Source organism: Notechis scutatus, chromosome 2 (assembly GCF_049901735.1).
Source record: "Notechis scutatus isolate UNSWTSFEM ecotype Mainland chromosome 2, rNotScu1.2, whole genome shotgun sequence".
Taxonomy (NCBI): Eukaryota; Metazoa; Chordata; class Lepidosauria; order Squamata; family Elapidae; genus Notechis; species Notechis scutatus.
This window is the reverse complement of record NC_142010.1, coordinates 23,753,640-23,775,752: the sequence shown is the minus strand read 5'-3', so window position 1 is coordinate 23,775,752 and position 22,113 is coordinate 23,753,640. Positions and strand designations below refer to the sequence as shown.

The following is a 22,113-nucleotide window of genomic DNA, read 5'->3' as shown; positions in this document are numbered from 1 at the left end:
AATGTAAAAATGTTATATGTACCACAACTTAAGTTTAATTTGCTTTCAGTTAGAGTTTTGGTTAAACTAGGTTATGTAGTTACCTTTAGGGGAGAAAGTTGCATAATAGAAAAGGAAGGTAAAAAAGTGACTGCAACTTTAAAAGGTGAATTGTATGTGTTAAATGATAATTCATTAGAGGTAGCTAACACAGTGTATAATAACGTTAAACCTCATGATGAATGCATACATTTGTTACACAGACGTTTAGGGCATATAAATTTTAAAATGCTTAAACAAACGGTAGAACTATCTAAAGGTATAAAACTAAAGCCTTGCAGTAAGTATTTGCACTGCAATGCTTGTAATCAAGAAAAAAGCAGAGTAATACCAGCAAATAGATTAAATGGATTTAAGACAAAGGAGCCTCTAGAGGTCGTATTTGCTGATATTATAGGTCCTAAAAAACCAAGTGTGGGAGTTGCTCGTTATATACTAAGTATAATGGACCATTATTCCAGATATGGTTTCTGTTATCTAATGAAGAGCAAAACGGAAACATATCAAAATTTCTTTAATTGGCTTAAATTTGCAGAAAGAAAAACTAAAAGGAAATTAGTAACTCTTATAACTGATAATGGTACGGAATTTATAAACAATAAATTCCAAAACAGACTGAAGATGGCAGGTGTTGAACATAAAAAGTCTGCACCATATAGGCCACAACATAATGCCTTTATAGAAAGACGAGGCCAAACAATACAAGCAGTGGCTCATACTATGCTGTCAGATTCAGGATTATCTGAAACTTTGTGGGGAGGAGCAATAATGTGTGGTAATCATATATTGAATAATGTTGTTAATTCAACAACAGGTGAATTACCATTCACACGGTGGCATGGCAGAAAACCTGACCTAAGCTACATGCACACATTTGGAGCACCAGCATGGGTGCATATCCCTACACAACTGAGACAAAAGGGGCAGCATAGGGCTATCCCTCTGTTAATGCAGCCTAGGGTTGTATTGGCTTTTTGGGCTGCTGCCGTACACTGCTGGTTCATATTTAAGTGATCGTCCACTAGGACACCCAAGATCCTTCTTGCAGTTATTACAGTTGAGCAAGATGCCACCTAGACCAGGGTGCCAGAAACTGGTCACACAAACAAGAGAGCCCCCTCTCATGTATGCAGGCAGCACGCGAAACCATGCTTCCTCCAGTCCACGGAAAAACGTCTCTTCGTGGAACCCTTCCCTAGTGCCCAAGAAGTTGAAGGCCACTGGTTTAACACAAGGCAGCAAGCATGCTCTTTCTTTCTCCTATTTTCTCCGCAACAACCCTGAGAAGTTAGATGGACTGTGATAGAGTGACCAGCCAAAAGGCTCCCAGCCAACCGCAGCTTATCCACTGTTCATTGGGAACGTTAGCTGCAACTTTTCACCTGGTCAAAGAACTCTTTTTTTTAATCATTTCTGAAAGCGGCTCTCCCCCAAATGAAAGATTCCCCCATCAAAAGATCAGGTGGTTCATTGTGTCTGAACAATATTTATTTAAGATGTGGGGTGTGGTTTGCCTTTTCCGCCCCCTTGGTTTTGGAAGCCTGTTCAACATCTCATTAGAATTAATGAGGTTGAAAATCGGTGCAGCAGGCAAGGATAATATACAACCAGAGGATTTAGATTGGCTTCTCAACACGATGCTGAAAATGGGTTTCCCCCTTTCCTCTTGGCTCTTCCTGAATCTGATCTCTCTTCCGTGAATCACAGACCAAGGAGCTAAGCACTGCCAGGAAATTCTGGCTAAGAAATACTGACCTGGAAAGTCCTTGTGCATTATGAGGTGTTCCTTGGGAGTGTGTCACATGGGAAACATGAGCACATAAACACTCGTTGTCTTTTAATGGATGAGAGCCCGCAGAGGGAATATTCCAATTAAAGTTACATCAAGCCATGGATGAAGTTTCCTTCTAGAGCGTGGTTTTGAAAATTACCAAGAAACTAGGTTGGAGGTTTTTTTTTTTTTTAAAAAAACATACTTTTTCCCCCGTCTCTGAATCCATTTAGGCACTACCTGAGTCTTTGCATGTATGAGAGAGAATCAGAATGGGACAGTTCTGTAAACTTTTGCATTTTATATCATCCAAACCTGTTCCTTCCTAGGTCCACCTATCCGTTGTCATGGCTGACTTCATATCTCTCTTCTGTATTGCAATGTAACATAACACTTGCTCAGCATTGGGGCAGAAAACCAAGACACACACACACACACACACACACACACACAGCTTATGCTTCTCAGTTCAGAAGCATTACAGATAGTCCTCAGCTTATATTCATAACGGGGTCTAGAATTTCCATTGTAAGTCATGATGGTTGTAAGTTGAGGCACCCATGTGACTAGACCTGATTTTATGACATTCATTAAGCAAATACCATGGTTGTTAAACAAATCCATATATTAATTTTACTGGAAACTTGTCGAAAAAGTGGAAACTCTGGAAAAGAAGGTCATAGCCTATGGGTCATGTGACTGGAATGGTGCAGCCAGCTACAACAAGTGCCCGAAATGCGGTCACATGATCATAGGGGTGTGTGCAAATGTTGAAACTTTGGAACCAGATTTGAGGGGGGGAGGGGTCATAAGTTGAGGACTACCTATATTGTACCTTGGATCCTATCTGGCAGTTTAATAAAACAGTCCGGGAGCATATGGTTTAGAGCAGGGGTACCGAATCTGCCATATCCCCAGAACTTCTGTACCTTCCTAGCCAAGTGGTCGTCTTCTGCTATTGGCTGTAGCCACAATCCTTAGCTTGTTGAGTGTCGAGGATTCCCCCAGAATGTCTCTCTGGGCAATCAACTCTATGTCAGATTTCCAAGGTACCAACTTCAGGGGGGATTAATAGCTGGAGAACTGCTAGTTGATCTCTGACATAAGCTATGGAGGCAGAGCTGAAAATAAGCTCCTGAAGCTTTTAGCTAGCTCAGGCTTTTGCTTACCAGCTATGTTGGATTCCAGCTGAGAATTGTTCATCCTGGTTTGCTTGCCTGTCTTGCTGCAAGAGGTTGGGCTGATTGTTGTTCTAACACAGTGCCTTTCAAAAACTTGGCAGCTTTAATTTATGTGGATTCCAACTCCCAGAATCCCACAGTCAGCATGCTTGCAGAGAAATTCTGGGAGTTGCAGTCCACACATCTTAAAGTTGCCAAGTTTGAAAAGCACTGCTCTAAACACCTAATGAGGGTCAAGCTGTGGCTCTAACACTGCTTACTCTGGGATCTGTGATTCCTTAGGAGGAGCTCCTTTACCTCCGCTTACAAGGAGTGCTTACATTCCTTCCATTTTTTCTTTCTCCCCATCCCCTTTTTTTTCTTCTTGCACAGGCTGCGAATTTTTCAAGGAGTACAAGGAACGAGATTACGCAGCAGAAGGACTGGTTTTCAACTGGAAGCAGGTATGGGCCAGGCAGCAAAACAGACTCGCCCAAATGCTGTTTGAATGGGAGGTATCTTAACTAGGTCTCTGTAAGAACACTTTGGCTTGTCTCAGCTTGTAATCAACATCCCTGACTTGTTGGAAGAAAACAACCAGCCCAGAAACCGTGATCAGGCCAGTGACATGTAGATGTTAGCTTAGGTGGATAGGAAAACTTTGCATTTGTCACCTGAATTGAGCCAGTTGCTCTGTCTAATGTAAAGTTAGCCCCAAGTGAACCCAAGAGGCCTCTAGAAGGCTTTTACCTGTACCTATGGGCCACGTCTGGACCTCTCTTCTAAGATGTTGCTGGACCTCTCTACTGAGATGTTGGCTGTTTTTGATACAACTGCTGAAAATAACATCCGTTCCCACAGTTTTGAAATATACTGTATAGTAAGAACTGAAGGGAATCTTTAGAACAGACTTGAGGGGTTTAAACCCAATCTCTCCCAAGCAGGAAATAGCCCTGAAATCTCACCCTTAATCACCATAGAGCTGGAAGGGACCTTGGAGGTCTTCTAATCCATCCCCCCTGCGCAAGCAGGAGACCCTATACCATTTCGGACAAGTGACTGTCCAGTCTGTCATGCGGCACCACTAGTTTTGCATCATCACCCCTCCCATACAATCCTCAGCCTCTCAAAAAAATACACAAAATGCAACTCGGTTTAGCCTCATTGCTAAAAAAGTGCCTATCAGGCTGCTCCCCACCCCACTCCTGTGTTTGCTGCCAGTAGAAGACTAGATGCTTTCAGCCTTTTCCTGCTGCTTCGTTCTCCTCCTCCTCCATCATCATCATCATCATGCCTTCCCCATTGAGAAACACTTTTGAAACCATAATCACCAATAGGATTTCTCCTCCTTGCCTGTGAAGGAGACAAGTGGGCAATACCATTGCTTGCAAGTAAGAATCGTAGCACAGGCAAAGCATTATTTCTGTGATGACCCAGGGCGTGGCACAAAGCCAACACAGTCACATAAGTAAGAAAAGTCCCTTTAATACCTCCAACTTTGCTCCCAATGTCCAGTTACCTTCGGCTGGAGAAAAAACTCTCACCAGAACAGTCTTTAAGTGGAGGAGATTCAGTCTGAAAACAATGTACTTATAAACTGTAAATAAAAATCCACACAAACCACGCTGCAGCAGTTAACTGGACAGGGCAGGATAAGGAATTGCAGACTTGAAAGGCCAACAAACACACACAGTTGGGAAGACGCCAGGAATCCAGATAAGCCTCGACAATAAAAGATAACTCACAATTTGCTTCCAACAACTTGCTGTGTGCAACCTCCCTTTTTAAACACTGTGTTCCCAGCTGCAGCTAATGAAGGGAATCAGGGCCCTTTCCTCCTCCGTAAGCCGCACTACTCAAGTTGCTCCCTTCTCCGTTCTTCCCTCGTGCCCTAGGATGAAGAGTAGGTGGACCTGGATCTTCCTCTGAATTCCCTCTGCCTTGCACTACCTCTCTCCTGCTCTGCCTAGAGGGACTTTGCCCTTCCCCAGTTTCTTCCACAGCCAACGGAGACACACTCCCACTCCCTGTCAGCTGCTCGGCCTCCCCCTCAGAATCAGATTCTGACAGGGGCATGACAATTTCTGTCAAATTCAGGCATGTAAGACGTTGGATGGCCATCCAATCAGTGCCCTGGGAAGAATGGAAGCCACTGAGGAACATGGGCATACCAAGACAATCATCGTTCTGCTGTGCTAAGGCAGAATTAAGATTCCAAGGACTTGGGAGGGAGTTTTCGTAGCAATATGTTTGCCGTAAAATATGCATAGATCTTGACTGAAAGAGTTGGATTTCCCTGACTGGTATATAATTTGGTATTGCAAGAATAATACAAAAGCAAATGATACTTTCCTGTTTCTGATATTTTTTAAACCTAGTTTTGTCACACCACCTGATTATTGAAAGAATGAATATTCCCATTTATTTGCAGGATTATGTAGACGCTCCCTTAAGTATCCCAATCTCCCTTACCAAGCCTTTGAACATCGATTGGAGTGAATATCAGGTAAGGAGGACAAGGGAGCGTCTTTGTGAAACTCGCTTTCTTGCAGTGACAAACTGTAGAACTGTTTCTTGGGTTGGGGTTTGCCGTGGCTTCTGCCTTGCACTCATTTGATCCAGGATTCGTCGTACATGAAAGTATTGGAAGGGACTGCCTGGATTAATGCTCAAGTCACATTGTCCGAAATTTGAGTCGCTCTAGATAGCAACATGGGTGGCATATAAGTGTAATAAACATATAAAATGCATGAGTTCATCTTTTATCCTCTGCTTCTTAGCGTTTCCAGACAGCTTTGTAAAGCCTTATCCATTAGTTTTGTTATAACTTTCTTGTTTTTTCTGAACCTGAGAACAATTTATTTTTGCAGGTTGTCCAGGAGTTTCTTAGTTGAGAATACGTTCGCTCTTTCCAGTTATTTGCTCTGCCAGCCAGCATATTGGGCAAAAAGAGTGATTTGTTAAATTTCCAAGTGACTCCACATAAGGTTCTTGGTGGATCTCAGCAACCAGTTCGGCAGTGGTCGGCTGAATGCTTATATCTGAAGATTTTCCTCCATCTCACTGTTCCAGACAAGTCGAGTCCATAATCTTGAGGGGCCTCCTGATCTTACAACTCATGTATGAGGAACAGCAGGCGGCAGTTATAGCCAGGAGGGCTTTTGCATAGCTTCATCTTACGTGCCCTTCCCTAGATTGGGGAGGCCTTGCTCTGTTGCAATGTGGGCTACATGGAGCTGCCCTTGAAGACTGCATGGAGTCTGCAGTTGGTCCAGAATGTGATGGCATGGGTAGTTTATGAGAAAACCTTAGTACATGCATGCTACATCGCGGCTCCATGAGCCGCATTGGCTGCTTGCGGGCTTCCAGGTGTAATTCTGGGTGCTGATTGATTGATTGAGAAAATATGTATGGTTGCCCACTTAACTCTCAGTTACTCTGGACAGCTTACAAAAGCCCTTAATGACATGGGGCTATGTTATTTGCAAGACTGTCCTTGACTCATTGTTTCAGCCTGACCCATTAGATCCAGCAGGGTAGGCATGTTTCAGGTCCGATCTGTGAACCGGTGTGATCTGCTGGGACCTAGGAAATGAACCTTCTGTTTTGTGACACCTGTCATTTGGAACAATATACAACTCCCCGCTTTCCTGGGATTCTTTTCGCCCCAGCTCTGCTGGCATTTCATGAGTCCTTGAAAACCTAGATGTTTCCTTAGGGGTGGGGCCTGTAGATTGGATGAAGCCATCGTTGCATAAGTCAAGGACAGGTAGACCTTGACTTACGACTACAGTCAGTCTTTATGGTCATAAGTTGAGATGCCACATGATCGGAAGTTATTTTATGACAAATTTTGTGGTAAGTGAATAGTGCGGCCATTAGGTGAATTCCCAGTTGTTAAGTGAATGTGAGAGTCATAAGTACAACTTCATTCAAGTGGGTCTTTTTTGCCAGAGACCAGCAAAAAAAATCATTTCAGAATCATAGTCATGTGACCACAGAATGCCATGACTGGTCATAAAGATGACCGGTTGCTAAGCACCTGAGGTTTGGTCATGTGATTGAGGGGCCACCATAATTTTAGGATGACCAGGGGTTCTTTACAGGCTGTTGTAAATCTGAACAGTCATTAAGTGACCAGCTGTAGGCCGAGGACTACCTGTATAACGAGGGTTGCAGAGATGTATAGTTAATCCATATTTGGAAGAAGAGCAGTTCTCCATCCTTTATCTTCTCCCTAGAAATGGGACACAAAACTTTGGACCAGGTCATACTTTTGACTTTTCTGGACTATATTCAGAAAGCCTTGCTCAGTGTTGAAGCTACAATGGTAAAGTCATGGCTTAAAAAGAAGAATCTATCCTTCTGTTCTGACCAAGGCTTCCTGAGACATTAGGAAGGCATTGGGAGGTTAGTCCCAAAAGCCTTTTATTTTATTTCAACGGCTGTGAATTATAGTCATTCACAACCCATAATGAGTCTCAAACAGTTTGTAAATAGTCCCACAGAAGTCTGCCAAAGTCCTTCAGGATAAGTCTTGATAAGCACGCACCTTTTATCTTTCTTGAAATGCTGCCAACAACTAAATTGCCAATTAGCTGTACAAGGCCAAATGGAGCACAAATTCAACACGGTGCTTCAGGTTTCAAACTGACCAGTGTGAACAAAGTTGCTTCCTGCAAAGGTTCATGTCCCTTTGCTCCTCCTTTATGTCTTATGGGAGGGCCAATCACCTCCAAGCCTTACTGCCAAGTTGGCCCTTTTGTCTTAACTGTTCTTGCCTTCTGGCAGCTCTGCCCAACCATGCACTGGTAACAGGCTCCCCCTGTTCCTCTGCCTCACTGCTGTCAGATTCTGGAGGCTCCGGAGTCAGCACATAACTCCCAGATGGCCCTGGCCCCATCTCTGTATCGGACGCAGATCCCTCGTCCAAGTCCTCCCCAGGCTCCCAGACTGGCCCATGTTCCTCCCCACTGTCCAACTCAGGCTGCCGACAGACTACAACACCTTCCTTGCAAATTCGTATGATTTTTTTTTCCCCTAGCCATCTGAGGAATTAGAATTCCTCTTTGAGTTCTAATCTCTCTTTCTGTGCATTTCAACTAAAATAACAATTCTTTTCATTCTCTCTTAATTCCCTCTCATCTTCGGTAGAACTTCTCATTCTACATTTTCTCTTACAATTTTCCATGCCTCCGTCCAAAAATGAGGGTGGTTTTTTTTTTAACCATCCTTCCCCCTGCCATCTCCCTAAACGCATAAAGCTTCACAGCTAGAGCTCTCCAAGCGACGCAAAGCTTTATTTATATCCTAGTTTCTTCCTATTGTCACCATGTCAAAAAAAAAATGCTAACTTGGCTTGAAAAGTGAGATAATCGTGCTTATAGATAACTTCCAGACTTTGTGGGCAGTGCGTAGCGATGGGGGAAAAAAAAAAAGCCAACCTTAGAGGGAAAGCCCTTCCCCTTAAAGTTATATAACTTGTCACATGAGTCATCAGGGCCTGTTGGGTCCAATTCTAGAGACAGCAGCAGTTGGGCTGTAGCAGCAGATGCTGCATTATTGATTTGTAGACCGAAGGATCCCATATCAGTGTATCTTTCTCATGTCCTGAAAATTACAATAGGAATCTACTTTCAGCTCCAACTGGGTACTGGAGTATCTCGCTAATAAATCACTCTACTCACAATTGGTATGGCGAAGTTTATTACAGCAGCTCCAGCCCCGATAAGCAAAAATGGTATTTCCCAAATAAAGTCAGCATTGAGAGCGTCTGCTCTCAGTGCCTTTTATGCTCTGCTGTAGTCCCTCCCAGCTGACATCCGCTGCTGCATTATCTACTCCCGTGCCTCCTCCCCGTGCCTATTTGTCACCCCTCATCTTTATTTACATTCCTTTCTCTCCCTATGCTATCTATTCCTTCTGTATCCCTACCTACCTCCCACCCCCCCAATCTATCTGAATCGGGATCATAACCCCCCACCCACCTGATATCCCCAGATCCCCACATGGTGGTTTACATCAACGCACGACCCAGAAATGAGCCTGATGACTGATCAGTGTCCATGTGCCTCTCAGCTGCCTAGCGAGGCTAGCGTCCATGGCATTACAACGAACACGGTTCCGGTCGGCTCCCGTGCCTCTCCTCTCCCGTCTCAACAATTCCACACGACCATCAATCCCGCAGCCCCAGCGATGCGTCCGACATGAGTAAATTCCCAGAGTCCGACATCTACTACATCGCGGGTCCCCACCCGTGACATGCCAGAAACCGGTCTGCACAAACAAGCGAAGCCCCATCTACGGGATGCAGGCATGACATGAAACCATGCTCCCTCTGGTCCATGGAAAAAAACCTCTCTCCATGGAACTGGTCTCTGGTGTCCAAAACGTTGGGGGGGCCCTGTACTACAGTGTCAGTGCAGGAAAGTCAGAGGGGGAAGTGGTGACTAGCTAAGTTTTTTAACACTTAGGTGTTGCCTTTCGGATGGAGTAGCAACCTTGTGCTATGCAAAACTGGTGGGTTTGCCGTACTTCTGCTATTAAGGAGGCAGTTGTTAGGTTCATGGGCTTTTCTGAAAATTATTTTACCAGTTTCCAACCAGGCTCTACTGACTTTATATCGCCTAAAAAGAGCAAGAGCTCTACATGGGGCTGCCCCTGATGAGTAGAACAGGGGTGTCAAACAGGCGGCATCATGGTGGCGTCATGTGACATATTGCAACCTTTTTTCCCCTTCACTAAATTGGGTGTGACCAGGGCGTGATGCATCCGGCCCACGAATTTGACAGGCCTGAAAATTTATGTTCCCTAGTGAAACATTGGTTAAGTGAGTCTGCCCCATTTTACGACTTTTCTTGCCCCAGAAAGTGAATAATTTATTTTGTTCAGTTACATGGTCGTTAAGTGAATCCGGCCCCCCGTTGGCTTTGCTTGACGGAAGGTCGCAAAAGCTGAAACACGTGACCCCAGGACACTGCGACTGTGATAAATATGAGGCAAAAGCCGAGCATCTGGGTTTTGATCAGGTGCTCCTGGGGATGCTGTAAGTGTGGAAAAACGGCCTTAAGTCACTTTTTTCCACTGCTGTTGTCACTAAATGAACTGTTGTAAGTCGAGGACTACCTGTATTTTAAAAATTACTTAAGCTATAACGCCCAACGTCTGTAGGTTGCTCTCTGTTGTAGCACTGAGAATGCTGAGAGGACAAAGCCCATAGTCTTTAACATTATGCTGATGCCCTGCAGTTTCATCTCCATTTTGCTAAGCATATAGCTTGCCATTGTGTGTGTGTGTCTGTGTCTGTGTCTGTGTTTTAATTCATCCTTGCCAGTGAGAATGTTGTGGTAGCATGTCAGTCATTTTCTTTCAATTCCCTCAGCAGCCAGGTGGTGCTAACACAGTTGTAGGAAGAGGAGTGGGGAGGGAGAGAGTTAATCTGCCTGGGATAGATTTGTTCTGAAAACCAACTAATAGCTGCGGTTGGGGCAAAATTGGGATGAAATATTCTTTACTTAAACGTACAGCTATTTCACTTGAATTGTGGAAGTGGGGGTAGGATAGAATTGATGGGAAATTAAAGGCCCAGAAGCAAACTTGGGTTTAGTCCAGAGCATTCTTGCAGAGAGGTTTGCATCCCAACTCTGATCATGCCCCTAAAAAAACAAAATAAAACTGCTAGTATTCTAGTCAGTGGCGAGCAGTTGCCAGACCTCATATTTTCCAACCCTGTAGGGCCCTTTGAGGGCAGTTTGGTGAATTTTAAATAACTATCGTAACAGTAGAAGCTTTGCCTAATGCTGGCCAGAGTACTACTAACTGACAGGATTATGAGGGGAGGACAGCAAGGTACAAAGACCCCAACAAAAATTGAAGCTAGCCCTGAAAAAGAGCATTGATGCCCAAGGAAAATATGTAGCCAAATTATTTCAGGACTGGGGATTACATTGGAATAAAGGTTCTCTCCAGTCCAAACAAGAGCGGCTTTTGCAATCTGTTCTGGGAAAGGATACTGGAAACCATCCAATGTTGCTGAACTACAATTCCCAGCACTCTTGGTCACTATGATTAATGGTACTGGAAAGATACAGATAGTCCTCACCTTACGATCACAATTGAGCCCAGAGCTTATGTAGCTAAGTGAATTTGGCCCCATTTTATGACCTTTCCACAGTTGTTAAGTGAATCGGGGGAGGGGGGGGAAGGAAAATTGGTTTTCCTTAGTCATTTCTTTATTTAAATCTGTTAGAGCCACCCAATTCCATTGGACTCTAGGAGGTGTATAAAACCGAACAATCCATTAAAGCATGTAAAACGGTCACTGTGTGAGATCGGGCGGCTCTACAAATGCAAATAAATAAAACCATATTTACATCCTAGATCGGGGTCTCCAAACATGGCCACTTTAAGACTTGTCGACTTCAACTCCCAGAATTCCCCAGCCAGCCAAGCTGACTGGAGAATTCTGGGAATTGAAGTCCACAAGTCTTAAAGTGGCCATGTTTGGAGACCCCTGGCCTAGATGAAGACAACTTTAAAAGCAACACAGAACAAGGTGCCCCCCCTTCCCAATATTGGAGGTCCTCAATTTATGGCCACAACGGAGACCAGAATTTCCATTGCTGAGCAAGATGGTTGTTAAGTGAGCCACACCCAATTTTTACGACCTCCTCTCCATGCTTTTTAAATGAATGACTGTTGTTGTTAAGTGAATCCAGCTTCCCCCAATGCCTTTCTTTTTCGGTCCCAAATGGCGATCACATAACCTGGGACTCTGCAACTGTCATTAACCCATGCCAGTTGCCAACTACCTGAATTTTGGTCATGTGTCGATCGTAAGCGCAAGAACCAGTCACAAGTCACATTGCCGTTCTAACTTTGAATGGCTACTAAATTAATGGTTGTAAGTTAAGGACTGCCTGTGCAATACAGCCAGTCCTCGATTTACAACAGTACACTTGTAAATGTACTATTCGAAGTTACAAAGGCACTGAAAACAATGGCTAATTGCCATTTTTCACACTTAATGACCATTGCAGCATTCCCAAGGTCACAACGATTTATACTCAGATGCTTGACAACTGGTTCATATTTATGATGGTTCCAGTGTCCCGAGGTCATACAATCCCTTTTTGCAACCTTCTGACAAGCAAAGCCAAGGGGGAAGCTATATATAGTTATAGATATATATATATCTTTTCCTGTGTAAGATTGAGAGTATCTTGGCAACATTTCGACGAGGTCCCACTCGCCAGCATTGGCTGGTGCTTTCGGCTTCGTGCTTGTGCAAGCAAAGCATGATTGAAGCTGCCGTCTCCCTATATATACTGGTGGGGAGATTGGCTGTGTTGTCATTTCTTGATTGGTTGATGGAGTTGATGTTTGCAGATTGGCTGGCTTTTTTGTAAGAACATGTGTGGCTGAGGTATTGGCTGTGTGTCTATCAGCCTCCTGTGTTGTAACGACCTGGGTAATGGGCTGTGTGATGACCTTCTGAGTTCTATTGTTTTGACATTCTGGGTCTTCTGCTGTAATCTCCTGGGTCGTTGGCTGTGTTGTGACATCCTGAGGTTTTGTGGTGTAACCTCCTGAGTTCCGTGATGTGATATCCTGAGTGGGTGGCTGTGATGTGATGTTCCGGGTTTTGGTTTGGCTCTGAGTTTGAGGCCTGGCTATGTGTTCATGGCATGTGTCAGCTTGCTTGGTTTGGGGGTCGGGGTGTATGGCAGCTGGTGATGCATCCGTGGTCTGGTTTCTGGATAGTGGTTGCCTTTCGTCTATGGGGTGGGTTTGGGTTTGGGTCTGGTGAGGGAGATTGGTGGTGGCATCATGTGTTGTTTTGGGTCCGGTGTTGGTTTTCGTGGCTGGGACTCGTTTGTTGATAAGGGCTAGTTTCCAGATGTCTGGTAGGCGGGAGGTATTGTCCCGTTTATTCATGTTATATGTTTCTCTATTTCGATGGCTTCCCTGATTATTCTCTTGTTGAAGTGTTCAGTATTGGAGATTAATTTGGTTCCCTCAAAATTAATTTCATGTCCTGTGGCTTTAAGGTGCTGGAAAAGGGAGGAAATATTTTCTTCTTTTCTGATTGCGTTCTTGTGTTCTGCGATGTGTGCATTTATTCTCCTGTTGGTTTGTCCAATGTATGTGGCTGGGCAATTGTTGCATGGTATTTCATAAACTCCTTGGTTTTCTAGCTGGATCTTGTCTTTGGGGTTTCTTAGGATGTTGGCTATTTTTTGGTCAGTGCCAAAGGCTGTCCTGATATTGTGCCTATGGAGAATTTTGCTGATTTTATCTGTGGTGCCTCTGATGTAGGGGAGGAGGGCGATACCATTGTCCTGTTCTGTGTCTCGGTTTCTGGGGGGTGTCTCCTTTAGGATTAGATTGGTAATTGTGTTTCTTTGGAATCCGTTGGAAATTAATACGTCAGTGAGGGTGTGTAATTCTGTTCTCAGGTGGTCTTTGTCAGCTAGGCGTTTGGTTCTGGAGATGATGGTCTTGGCTGTGGAGTTGATCTGTACAGGGTGGTAATGGGATTGTGTGTTTAAGTAGCGGTTGGTGTGTGTTTTCTTCCGGTTGATGGTGTGTCCTAGGAAGCTATTGGTTTTTTTGTAAAGTAGAGCGTCCAGGAAGGCAAGTTGGTTGTTGGCTTCTGTTTCCATGGTAAATTGAATTTTGGGGTGTAGGCTGTTGAGGTGTTTGAGGAAGTTATCCAGTTTTTCTTTCCCGTGTGGCCAAATTACGAAAGTGTCATGTACATATCTAAGCCAGAGTTTGGGTTTGTGTTCGGATTTGTCTAGAGCATTGGTTTCAAAGTGTTCCATGTATAGGTTAGCGATAACGAGTAAGACGGGTGCTCCTTCTATCTGTTTGTATCTTTGTCCATTGTGGATGAAGTATGTGTTGGTTAGGCAGTGGTTGGTCAGATCTAGGATGTGCTTGGGGAGGTGGGTGTTGTATTTGTTTTGGATGGCTGTCAAGGCTTCTTTAATAGGTACTTGGGTGAAGAGGGAGCACCTATGGGATCACCACATATATATGATGCCTGTAGACCTGATGATCTTTTCTTGCTATCTCCAACTTTGTGGCGCTAGAATTGTGAGTGGGTAGTAGCAGGGAAAGGGCGAGGACTTGGGGTCATTCCAAAATAAAACCTTTGTGTAATAAAAAACTTGTCTTCCTTTACCGAGCCCCCTCTTTACTAACATACATGTCCTATTTTTGTCATGCAGCTTCCCCATTTTGGGGGTTTTGCTGAAGTGGGTCAGGACCCAGTAGGGATATTCACAGACTCTAATCAATCTTTCAGAAAGTGCTTTGTTATTGAGCCATGGAGTGATTTTTCTCAGCTTTAGGAGTCTTGCATGTGCTCTATAATTCTCTGGGACCTAATTCTCCTGAACAATTGAGTAATGACTCAGATATGGGAACTCTGCTCCCTTTCTCCTCTTCTCCATTTTTTTCTGCAGTTTTTTTGCTTCATTTTTGGAAGATTCTGTGCTCGCCCCAAATAACCCAGACCCAATAAATTGCAGTTCAGATATTCTCTTTAGAATAAAGAGCTATAGCACAGAATGAAATTGGAGTGAAGAGATTTGAATTTGGGTCCTGCTGAGATATAAAAGAAATTGCTTGGTATTTTGACAACTGTTAATATAACAAGTGTCTATTATATATTTCAACCTATCCTCCATTATCTCAACAGTAATTTTAGGAATTATATTTATTTGTCGTATTTATATAACTGTCCATCTCACAGATGTGACTCCGGGTGGCATACAACAAAAAATAACCATAAAGAAACAGCCATGAAAACATTCCACAGCAAAAATACCCATATTGTTAAGCATGACTAAAAGAGAGTGTTGCATATCCCACTGGAACAATTTTCCATATCCTTGAAATCCCCAAGTCTGTTGACACAGCCATGTTTTGAGGTACTTCAGTACTCATTGTTAATTGGTTCCGAGAGTGATGAATACCAAAAACAATGAGTTACCAAACCCATTTTTCTCATAAGGACTAATATAGTGAACCACAGGACAGCTGATACTGACAAATTCTAGTTTGTGCATTGAGTAGCAAACAAATGATGTGTACTGGGACAAAAATTTTGTGTCAAAATGCAATGGGTACCACATTTGATGAGTTTCAAAGCATTTGAGTACCAAGGGACCAAGGATGGGGCCAATCTTACCTCAGAAGGAATGATGTTTCCACAACAGAAAAAGCCCAAATCTTGGGTCCCTCTAACTGACACACAACACCCTCTTCTGATGGACCTGCAATACATTCACCTTTGCTTTTTTCCTTTTGTTTGTTTGTTTATTACCCCACCTTCATTATTTTTACAAATGTCTTGTGGCATTGAACTTATCTAACACACCTTCCTCCTCCTGTTTTCCTCACAACAACAATGACCCCGTGAGTCTGCAAGGGAGGGACTGGCTCAAAATCACCCAGTTGGCTATATTGGGAAGTGAGTGATAGGAGAAGGACCATGCACAAGTGACAGGTATTTAAGTTGCAAACATGACAGACATATTCAAGGTCAGCGTCTAGATCAAGGCTGCCAAACTTGTGGCCCACGGGCCAGATGTGTCACGCGCTGGCCACATCCATGCCCTGTTTAACAAAGGGGGAAAAAGTTGTGATACGTCACGTGACGACGCGAGTTTGACATCCCTGGTCTAGATTATCTTAAAATAAGGAAAAGACTAGGCCAAAAACTCCTAAAGAGAGGGGGATTGATGAAAAAAGGGTATTGGAAAGACTAGGAAGACATGAAGATCATTTATGGCCAGCAGATCCTCCCCAAATCTATTTCAGTTTCTAAGAATTCAGTAAAAGTGGGCTTTCTTTATGCTACAGAGTATTGTTTGAGATGTTTTCAAGAAGCAGAACTGATGCCTTTTCAACTTTAACTCTTGTGGATAATTAAATCCACACAGATCCTGCTATACTTCATCAGGAAGCAGCTTTTCTCTCATAATTTGCATTAGGACCTAATGAGTGGGCAGTCCTTGTTGATTATGGACGTGGTTTTTGGCAAATCTGTTCTGGATTTTCACAAAGAGAAAGGATGCCCTTAAATCTAGAACACGGGAGCAAGGAAGCCAGCGTGGTTTTGTGGTAAAGGGGTTGGACTAGAAGTCCTTCCTTGAAGACTTCGAGCTACTCACTCTCTGTCAAAGGGCTAATCACTCTCTCTCATATCAATCTACCTTTCAGAGATGCCGTTGAGAAAAACAGGTCTTGCACTTAGATAGGAACGCATGCCAAGCGAAAAGATTAAATGTCACTAAAGACTAGAACCTCTGAAAAGGAAAAGATAGAATCGGTGAAAGTTGCTCTTGGGAATTTGGTTTTGTGGAAGTTGAGATGTTGCTACCGAAGCCAAGATGTTCAAAGAAACAAATCGGGTTAGCAGGTGATAGGTTTAGATTAAATGTTTTTTTGAAACCAAATCTTGAACAGGGTTGGATGCATCTCCCAATGGACTCCTATTGCTTCATGTTTTCTGTTTTCTTTCTCTCTCCCTCTCCCATTCTCCCCTCCCCGCCCAGAACTGGGACCTTGTACAGCAGACACAGAACTACCTGAAGCTTCTGATCTCCATTATCAATAGTGATGGTGAGGTTTTCTTTTTTCTTTTTTTTTCCCCCTTCTGGTGAATTTGTGATTTGGGGGATTTTCGTAACTAACTTGTAATTTTTAGCGATCGTTAAAAAATAATAATAATTAAGGAGATATAATTAGGCAAAAATTGGGAAACCAACTGTGAAACCAATAGATTTGATTTAATAGAGGATATCTTTGCCATATTTGACCAGTGTATTGGTACCTGGGGGAGATGGCCCCTTCTCTTTGTTTCTGTCAAAAAACTCTTTATTACCTTGATCGCTTTTCTACAGTCCTAGGATTCTTCATGGCTAACTGAACCGCCAGGAAAACTCTGATTTTGTTTTTGTTTGAGTTCTCTATCCTTTACTTACAATCTACGCCACACAGATCAGGGCAGTATTTATTCTATTTTTTAAAAAAAAAAACCAGTAACAACAGCAACAACAATAACAACATTTGGCTTATAGGAAGTCCTTGGGACCAGAATTCGCATTGCTAAGCAATGTGGTCATTAAGTGAGTCGTGCCTGATTTTATGCCCTTTTTTGGCCACCATCATTAAGTGAATCACCATGGCCATTAAGGGAATCCAGCCTCTCCCACTGACTTTGCTTATTGGAAGGTGGGTGGGAAGATCGCAAATGGAGATCATGCGACTTCAGGATGCTGCCACCGTTGTAAGTACATGACAGGTGTCAAAAGCCTGAATCTTGATTACGTGACACTACCATGGTCATGAGTGTGAAGATCAGATGTAAGTAACTTTTTTTCAGCGCCCTTACAACTTTGGTCACTAAATGAGTGGTTGTAAGTAGAGAACTGTGTGTGCAAGTAAGAGATATTTGGCTGACTGAGGAATTCTGGGAGTTGAAGTCCACAAGTCTTAAGCTTGCCAAGGATGGAGACCCCTACATCGGCCACTTCATTCTGTGATTGATTCAGTCAGTCCTTGGGTCTCAAGAATTGATTGACTGATAAGCTCATTTCCAAAAACAAAACAGGAAGGAAGGAAGGAATATGGCACTTGGGCATAGTATCTTAAAATCTTTAAAACAATATCTTAAAATGCTTGCGTAGTGTATTGAAATGCAGAAAAGTTTAATTCTTTGGGAGAATCTGATAGATTTGGGTTTTGATAGAAGAGAAGGGTAGAAAGGAATTCCGAAAAACTATAGGAGTGTTACAGCTGAACCTAAGGGGAAGGACATGCGGCAGTGGGTTTGGATGTGACAAAATGGAAGATCCATTGTAGGCCTTTGCTATTCCTTATTCACTTCCATATGGGAAGAAGACATGAAAACACCCCTTATAATGCCTTGAGTAAGACCACACTTGGAATACTGCATCCAGTTTTGGTCGCCACGATGTAAAGAAGATGTCAGTGCAGAGAAGAGCAACAAAGATGTTTTAGGGGACTGGAGGCTAAAACATGTAAAGAACGGTTGCTGGAATTGGGTATGTCTAGTTTAATGAAAAGAAGGAGCAGTGTTCCAATATCTCAGGGGCTGCCACAAAGAAGAGGGAGTCAAGCTATTCTCCAAAGCACCTGAAGGCAGGACAAGAAGGAATGGATGGAAACTAATGGATGGAGAGAAGCAACCTAGAACTAAGGAGAAATTTCCTGACAGAACAATTAATCAGTGGAGCAGCTTGCCTCCAGAAGTTGTGAATGCTCCAACACTGGAAGTTTTTAAGAAGAGATTGGGCAGCCATTTGTCTGAAGTGGTATAGGGTTTCCTGCCTAAGCAGGGGGTTGGGCTAGAAGACCCCCAAGGTCCCTTCCAACTCTGTTATTCTATTCTATGCTATGCTATGCTATGCCACGCCACGCCATTTTATGCTATTCTGCTTAAATGAACCCCTCTTTGCAATTGATACCGCAGCTAGCCTTCCCCCTGGGTGATTTCTAATATCCCCCTTATCTGTTGTCCTCCGGCCTGCTGTTGCTCTTACCTCCCCTGTCTGGCAGGGTGTGGAGAAGGCTCTGTCTTCTGCAGCTGGCCTAGCATATGCCACGTTATCCCCCGGAGACCGCTGGAGGCCCAGGGACAGTGGGAGGCTTTTCATCCAGAATGCCATACAAGTAACTCAGTTTTTTCCCCCCTCCGCTGTTGCTTTCCCTTCCTGCCGGCTTTGCACAGATGACGGTGGGCTCCTGGTTCATTGTATATCCGGATGGGACAGGACGCCGCTTTTCATCTCTCTCCTGCGTCTCTCCCTGTGGGCTGTGAGTACCAATAAGCACATTCCTGTATCTGTAGCCGGCATGAATGGTGTAGCCAAGATTTGGCAGAGTAGTGATGCTGGTGAAAGTGAACATTTATATGGTTGGTGAGCGCAAGGCCCCTACGGTTTTGTGGTCTGCCTTTTAAAAGTGCCCGACTCTGCTGGAAGGAAACACAAGGTTGTTATATAAAAGATAGGGGTTTTATGGTCACTTGGGGGTTAATTTGGGAACTCAGACCGTTCAAATTTTATCCCTGTCCATCACAATTTCTCCGAGGAGAAGTTGCTATTTTATTTGCATTCTGCAATACCAGCGAACCAATTGGGCTCACGTAAATGAAATTTTCACGGATCTTTTCCATTTGTATAATTTAACTTTTGTGTGGTGGTGGTGGGGAAACAACCCAAAGAAGACTGAAATGTTGAGTCAAGAGGCCATCCTGAGGAAGGAAAAGGCAGAAAAGATGTAGGGAAAGGGCTTCTTAATGCTACCACTCTGAATCTATAACAAACTTCGAGCTTCTTTTTGAAATAAAACATTAAGCTCGGGAAATCCCAGGGTTGAGACTGTGTGCTGCTGTGCAGGTTCTTGCAGAAGGCACAGCACTAGAGAGAATCTTGAAGGAGGGATGGCTTCTTAAATGGGGTTTCTTGGTCTGTTTGTGTAAGAAACTTTCCTAGTACACAAAGATCCTAAGTCATTTTGGTGTTTTGATGTATACAAAGGAGGGAAGCACAGAGCAGGGAATCGTTATAATGTTTACTGTATTCTCAGTCTTTCTTTTCTTAGGATGGGCTGATCCACACATCCCTGGAACCTGCAGAGATTCTTTACCTGACCGTGGCTTATGATTGGTTCCTCTTCGGGTAGGCATGGCTGGGCTTAGGCAGTCATGGTGATGGGGAATAGCATAGGCTTTGATAAGCCTGATTTATGTAGCATTTTTAGTTGGTTTAAACTGGATGCTCCCCTGTTGCTTTCTCCATTCCTCTTGATTAATCCCTGGGGTGGGATTCTATCAGTTCACACCTATTTGCTAGAACTGGTTGTTAACATTCTAAGCAGTTCGGAGAACCGGTTGATAGAAGAAATTACTGGCCTAATCCTGTAAGGAAGGCAGGAAGGAAACATTCTGGTGTTGCTTACAGAAACTGCCTCTCCGTTAACTCTTATTACATTCTTGGCAGGACTAGACTTCCCGTCTCTGGAACGTCTCTGGAGTTTTTTTTCCCCTCCTTTGCTGGTACTTTGCTTGTGTGGAGTGACCATTCAAAGTTACAATGGCACTGAAAAAGGTGACTTATGACCATTTTTTGCACACTTACGACTATTGCAGCATCCCCACAGTCATGAGAGGCCAGGCGAGGAGATGCGTGCCTCGATGTGAGTGATATTGAGTTGGCCACGCCCAGCCAATAACATGACCACCAAGCCATGTCCACCCAGTCACATGACCACCAAGCCACGCCCACCACCTAAGCCACTCCCACAGAACTGGTTGTTAAAAAATTTGAATCCCACCCCTGATTAATTCTTTTCAAAATCTCTGTCCCCCAGGGGTTTTCTGCACCTGTCCTGCAGTCCTTTGGGGTGGGAGCTTGACTCACAGTCCTTGGGGTTGATCTAGATTTCTACCTGAATTCCAGACATCCTGGTTAGTTTGCATAGATGTGGATTTGTCTTCACAACCGTTTGGAACATGCTTAGTCAATACCAAACTCTCTTCTTCCTCCTACAGGCACATGTTAGTGGATCGGCTCAGCAAAGGAGAGGAAGTAAGTGTCTCTAGAAATTGTGCCATGTAACGGCAGTGTCCATGTCACACTGAAGATGCTTTTTTAAAGCATTTCCTACTCAGCTAAACAGGGAGAAGCTCAAATATATAAGCTTCACCGGAACTGGAACTGGAACTGGGTCTGTCTAGTCTAATGAAAAGAAAGACTAGGGGTGACATGATAGCATGTTCCAATATCTAAGGAGTTGCCACGGAGAAGGGGGGGGGTCAACCTATTCTCCAAAACAGCCAAAGGCTGGACAAGAAGTAACAGATGGAAACTTATCAAGGAGAGATCCTGCCTAGAACTAAAGAGAAATTTCCTGCCAGTGAGAACAATTAATCAGTGGAACAGCTTGCCTTCAAAAGGTATGGGTGCTCCATCATTGAAGGTTTTTTAAGAGATTGGACAGCCATTTTGTCTGAAGTGGTGTAGGATCTCCTGCTTGAGCGGACGGCTGGATTTGAAGACCTCCAAGGTCCCTTCCAACTCTGTTATTCTGAATCTGAAATCTGCACCTGAAGTTAACAGGAGTACACAATATTTAAATTCTGGACTGAGAAAGTTGAATCTAAGAACCTCATTAGATCTTAACCAAAAATCTACCAATCGTGCCCAACCTTTAGGAAGTTCCCAAGCAGATCTCAGCAGCAGTAGCTCTCCTCCCATTCAGGAAGGATTTAGACAGCCATGTGTTTAAAATGTTTTGCTTTGGATTCCTGAAGTTGAGCAAACCATTGGTCTTGAGGGCCTAAAGCAGGGGACTTCAAACTTGACAGCTTTTAAGACTTGTGGACTTCAACTCCCAGAATTCCTCCTCCAGTCATGTTAGCTGGGGAATTCTGGGAGTTGAAGTCCACAAGTCTTAAACTTGCCATGTTTGAAGACCCTTGGCCTAAAGGGCCACTCTGAACCTCTGGGCTTTGATGCACCCATAATGTTAACGATCTCCAGCAAGCAATATCTCATGTTATATCATGCTTATGTACATCCCAAACCAGATTATCCGCCTCCACACACCCCTGCCCTTCTCCTTGCGTGTGAGCATATCTCAGCTTACTAAACAGGGCGCACACCGAGTGTCTGTGTGATTTCATGCCACAGCCAGGCTTGTGGTCCCTTCTGTTCCAGTCTTGCAAGTAGGATTAGGGGGCAGAGAGAAAAAAAAACAAACTGCCTCTGGCACAAGTGTCACAGTAGGCTTGGCTTGTCCATCTGTGCCCTCTCTAATTTTGCCTTCTGCTACAGTCACGCTGGGTTTTTTTATTTTTATGAGACAATTTAACACTTCCCTCCCTGCTCACTCCTTTGCTGCGATTATACTGAGATACACAAGATTGAGCAAGTGAATGTTCCAAAGCAGCCTCCTCTGACCTCGTGACCTCCGGGTACATTTACAATATGGCCCTCATAAGTACCAGCTAGGGTGCCCCAGGCCGTTCATAGCTTAATTTAGAAGGGCACCAAGTTCAGGAAAGTGGCTTAATCTTGCTCCCTAGAAATTGTAAATTGTGAA

General features: G+C 43.8%; 1 protein-coding gene across 4 annotated transcripts in view; it reads left to right on the top strand.

Moving 5' to 3' along the window:
• MTMR14 (myotubularin related protein 14) overlaps positions 1 to 22,113 on the top strand; it is a 111,399-nt gene that overhangs the window by 24,620 nt on the left and 64,666 nt on the right. For all 4 annotated transcript variants that reach the window (XM_087954490.1, XM_087954492.1, XM_087954489.1 and 1 more), the window contains exons 8-13: positions 3,364 to 3,434; positions 5,402 to 5,476; positions 16,539 to 16,605; positions 18,737 to 18,822; positions 19,612 to 19,688; positions 20,561 to 20,597. In XM_087954490.1, the coding sequence (XP_087810616.1) occupies positions 3,364 to 3,434; positions 5,402 to 5,476; positions 16,539 to 16,605; positions 18,737 to 18,822; positions 19,612 to 19,688; positions 20,561 to 20,597 (413 nt within the window). The remainder of the gene's footprint in view (positions 1 to 3,363; positions 3,435 to 5,401; positions 5,477 to 16,538; positions 16,606 to 18,736; positions 18,823 to 19,611; positions 19,689 to 20,560; positions 20,598 to 22,113) is intronic.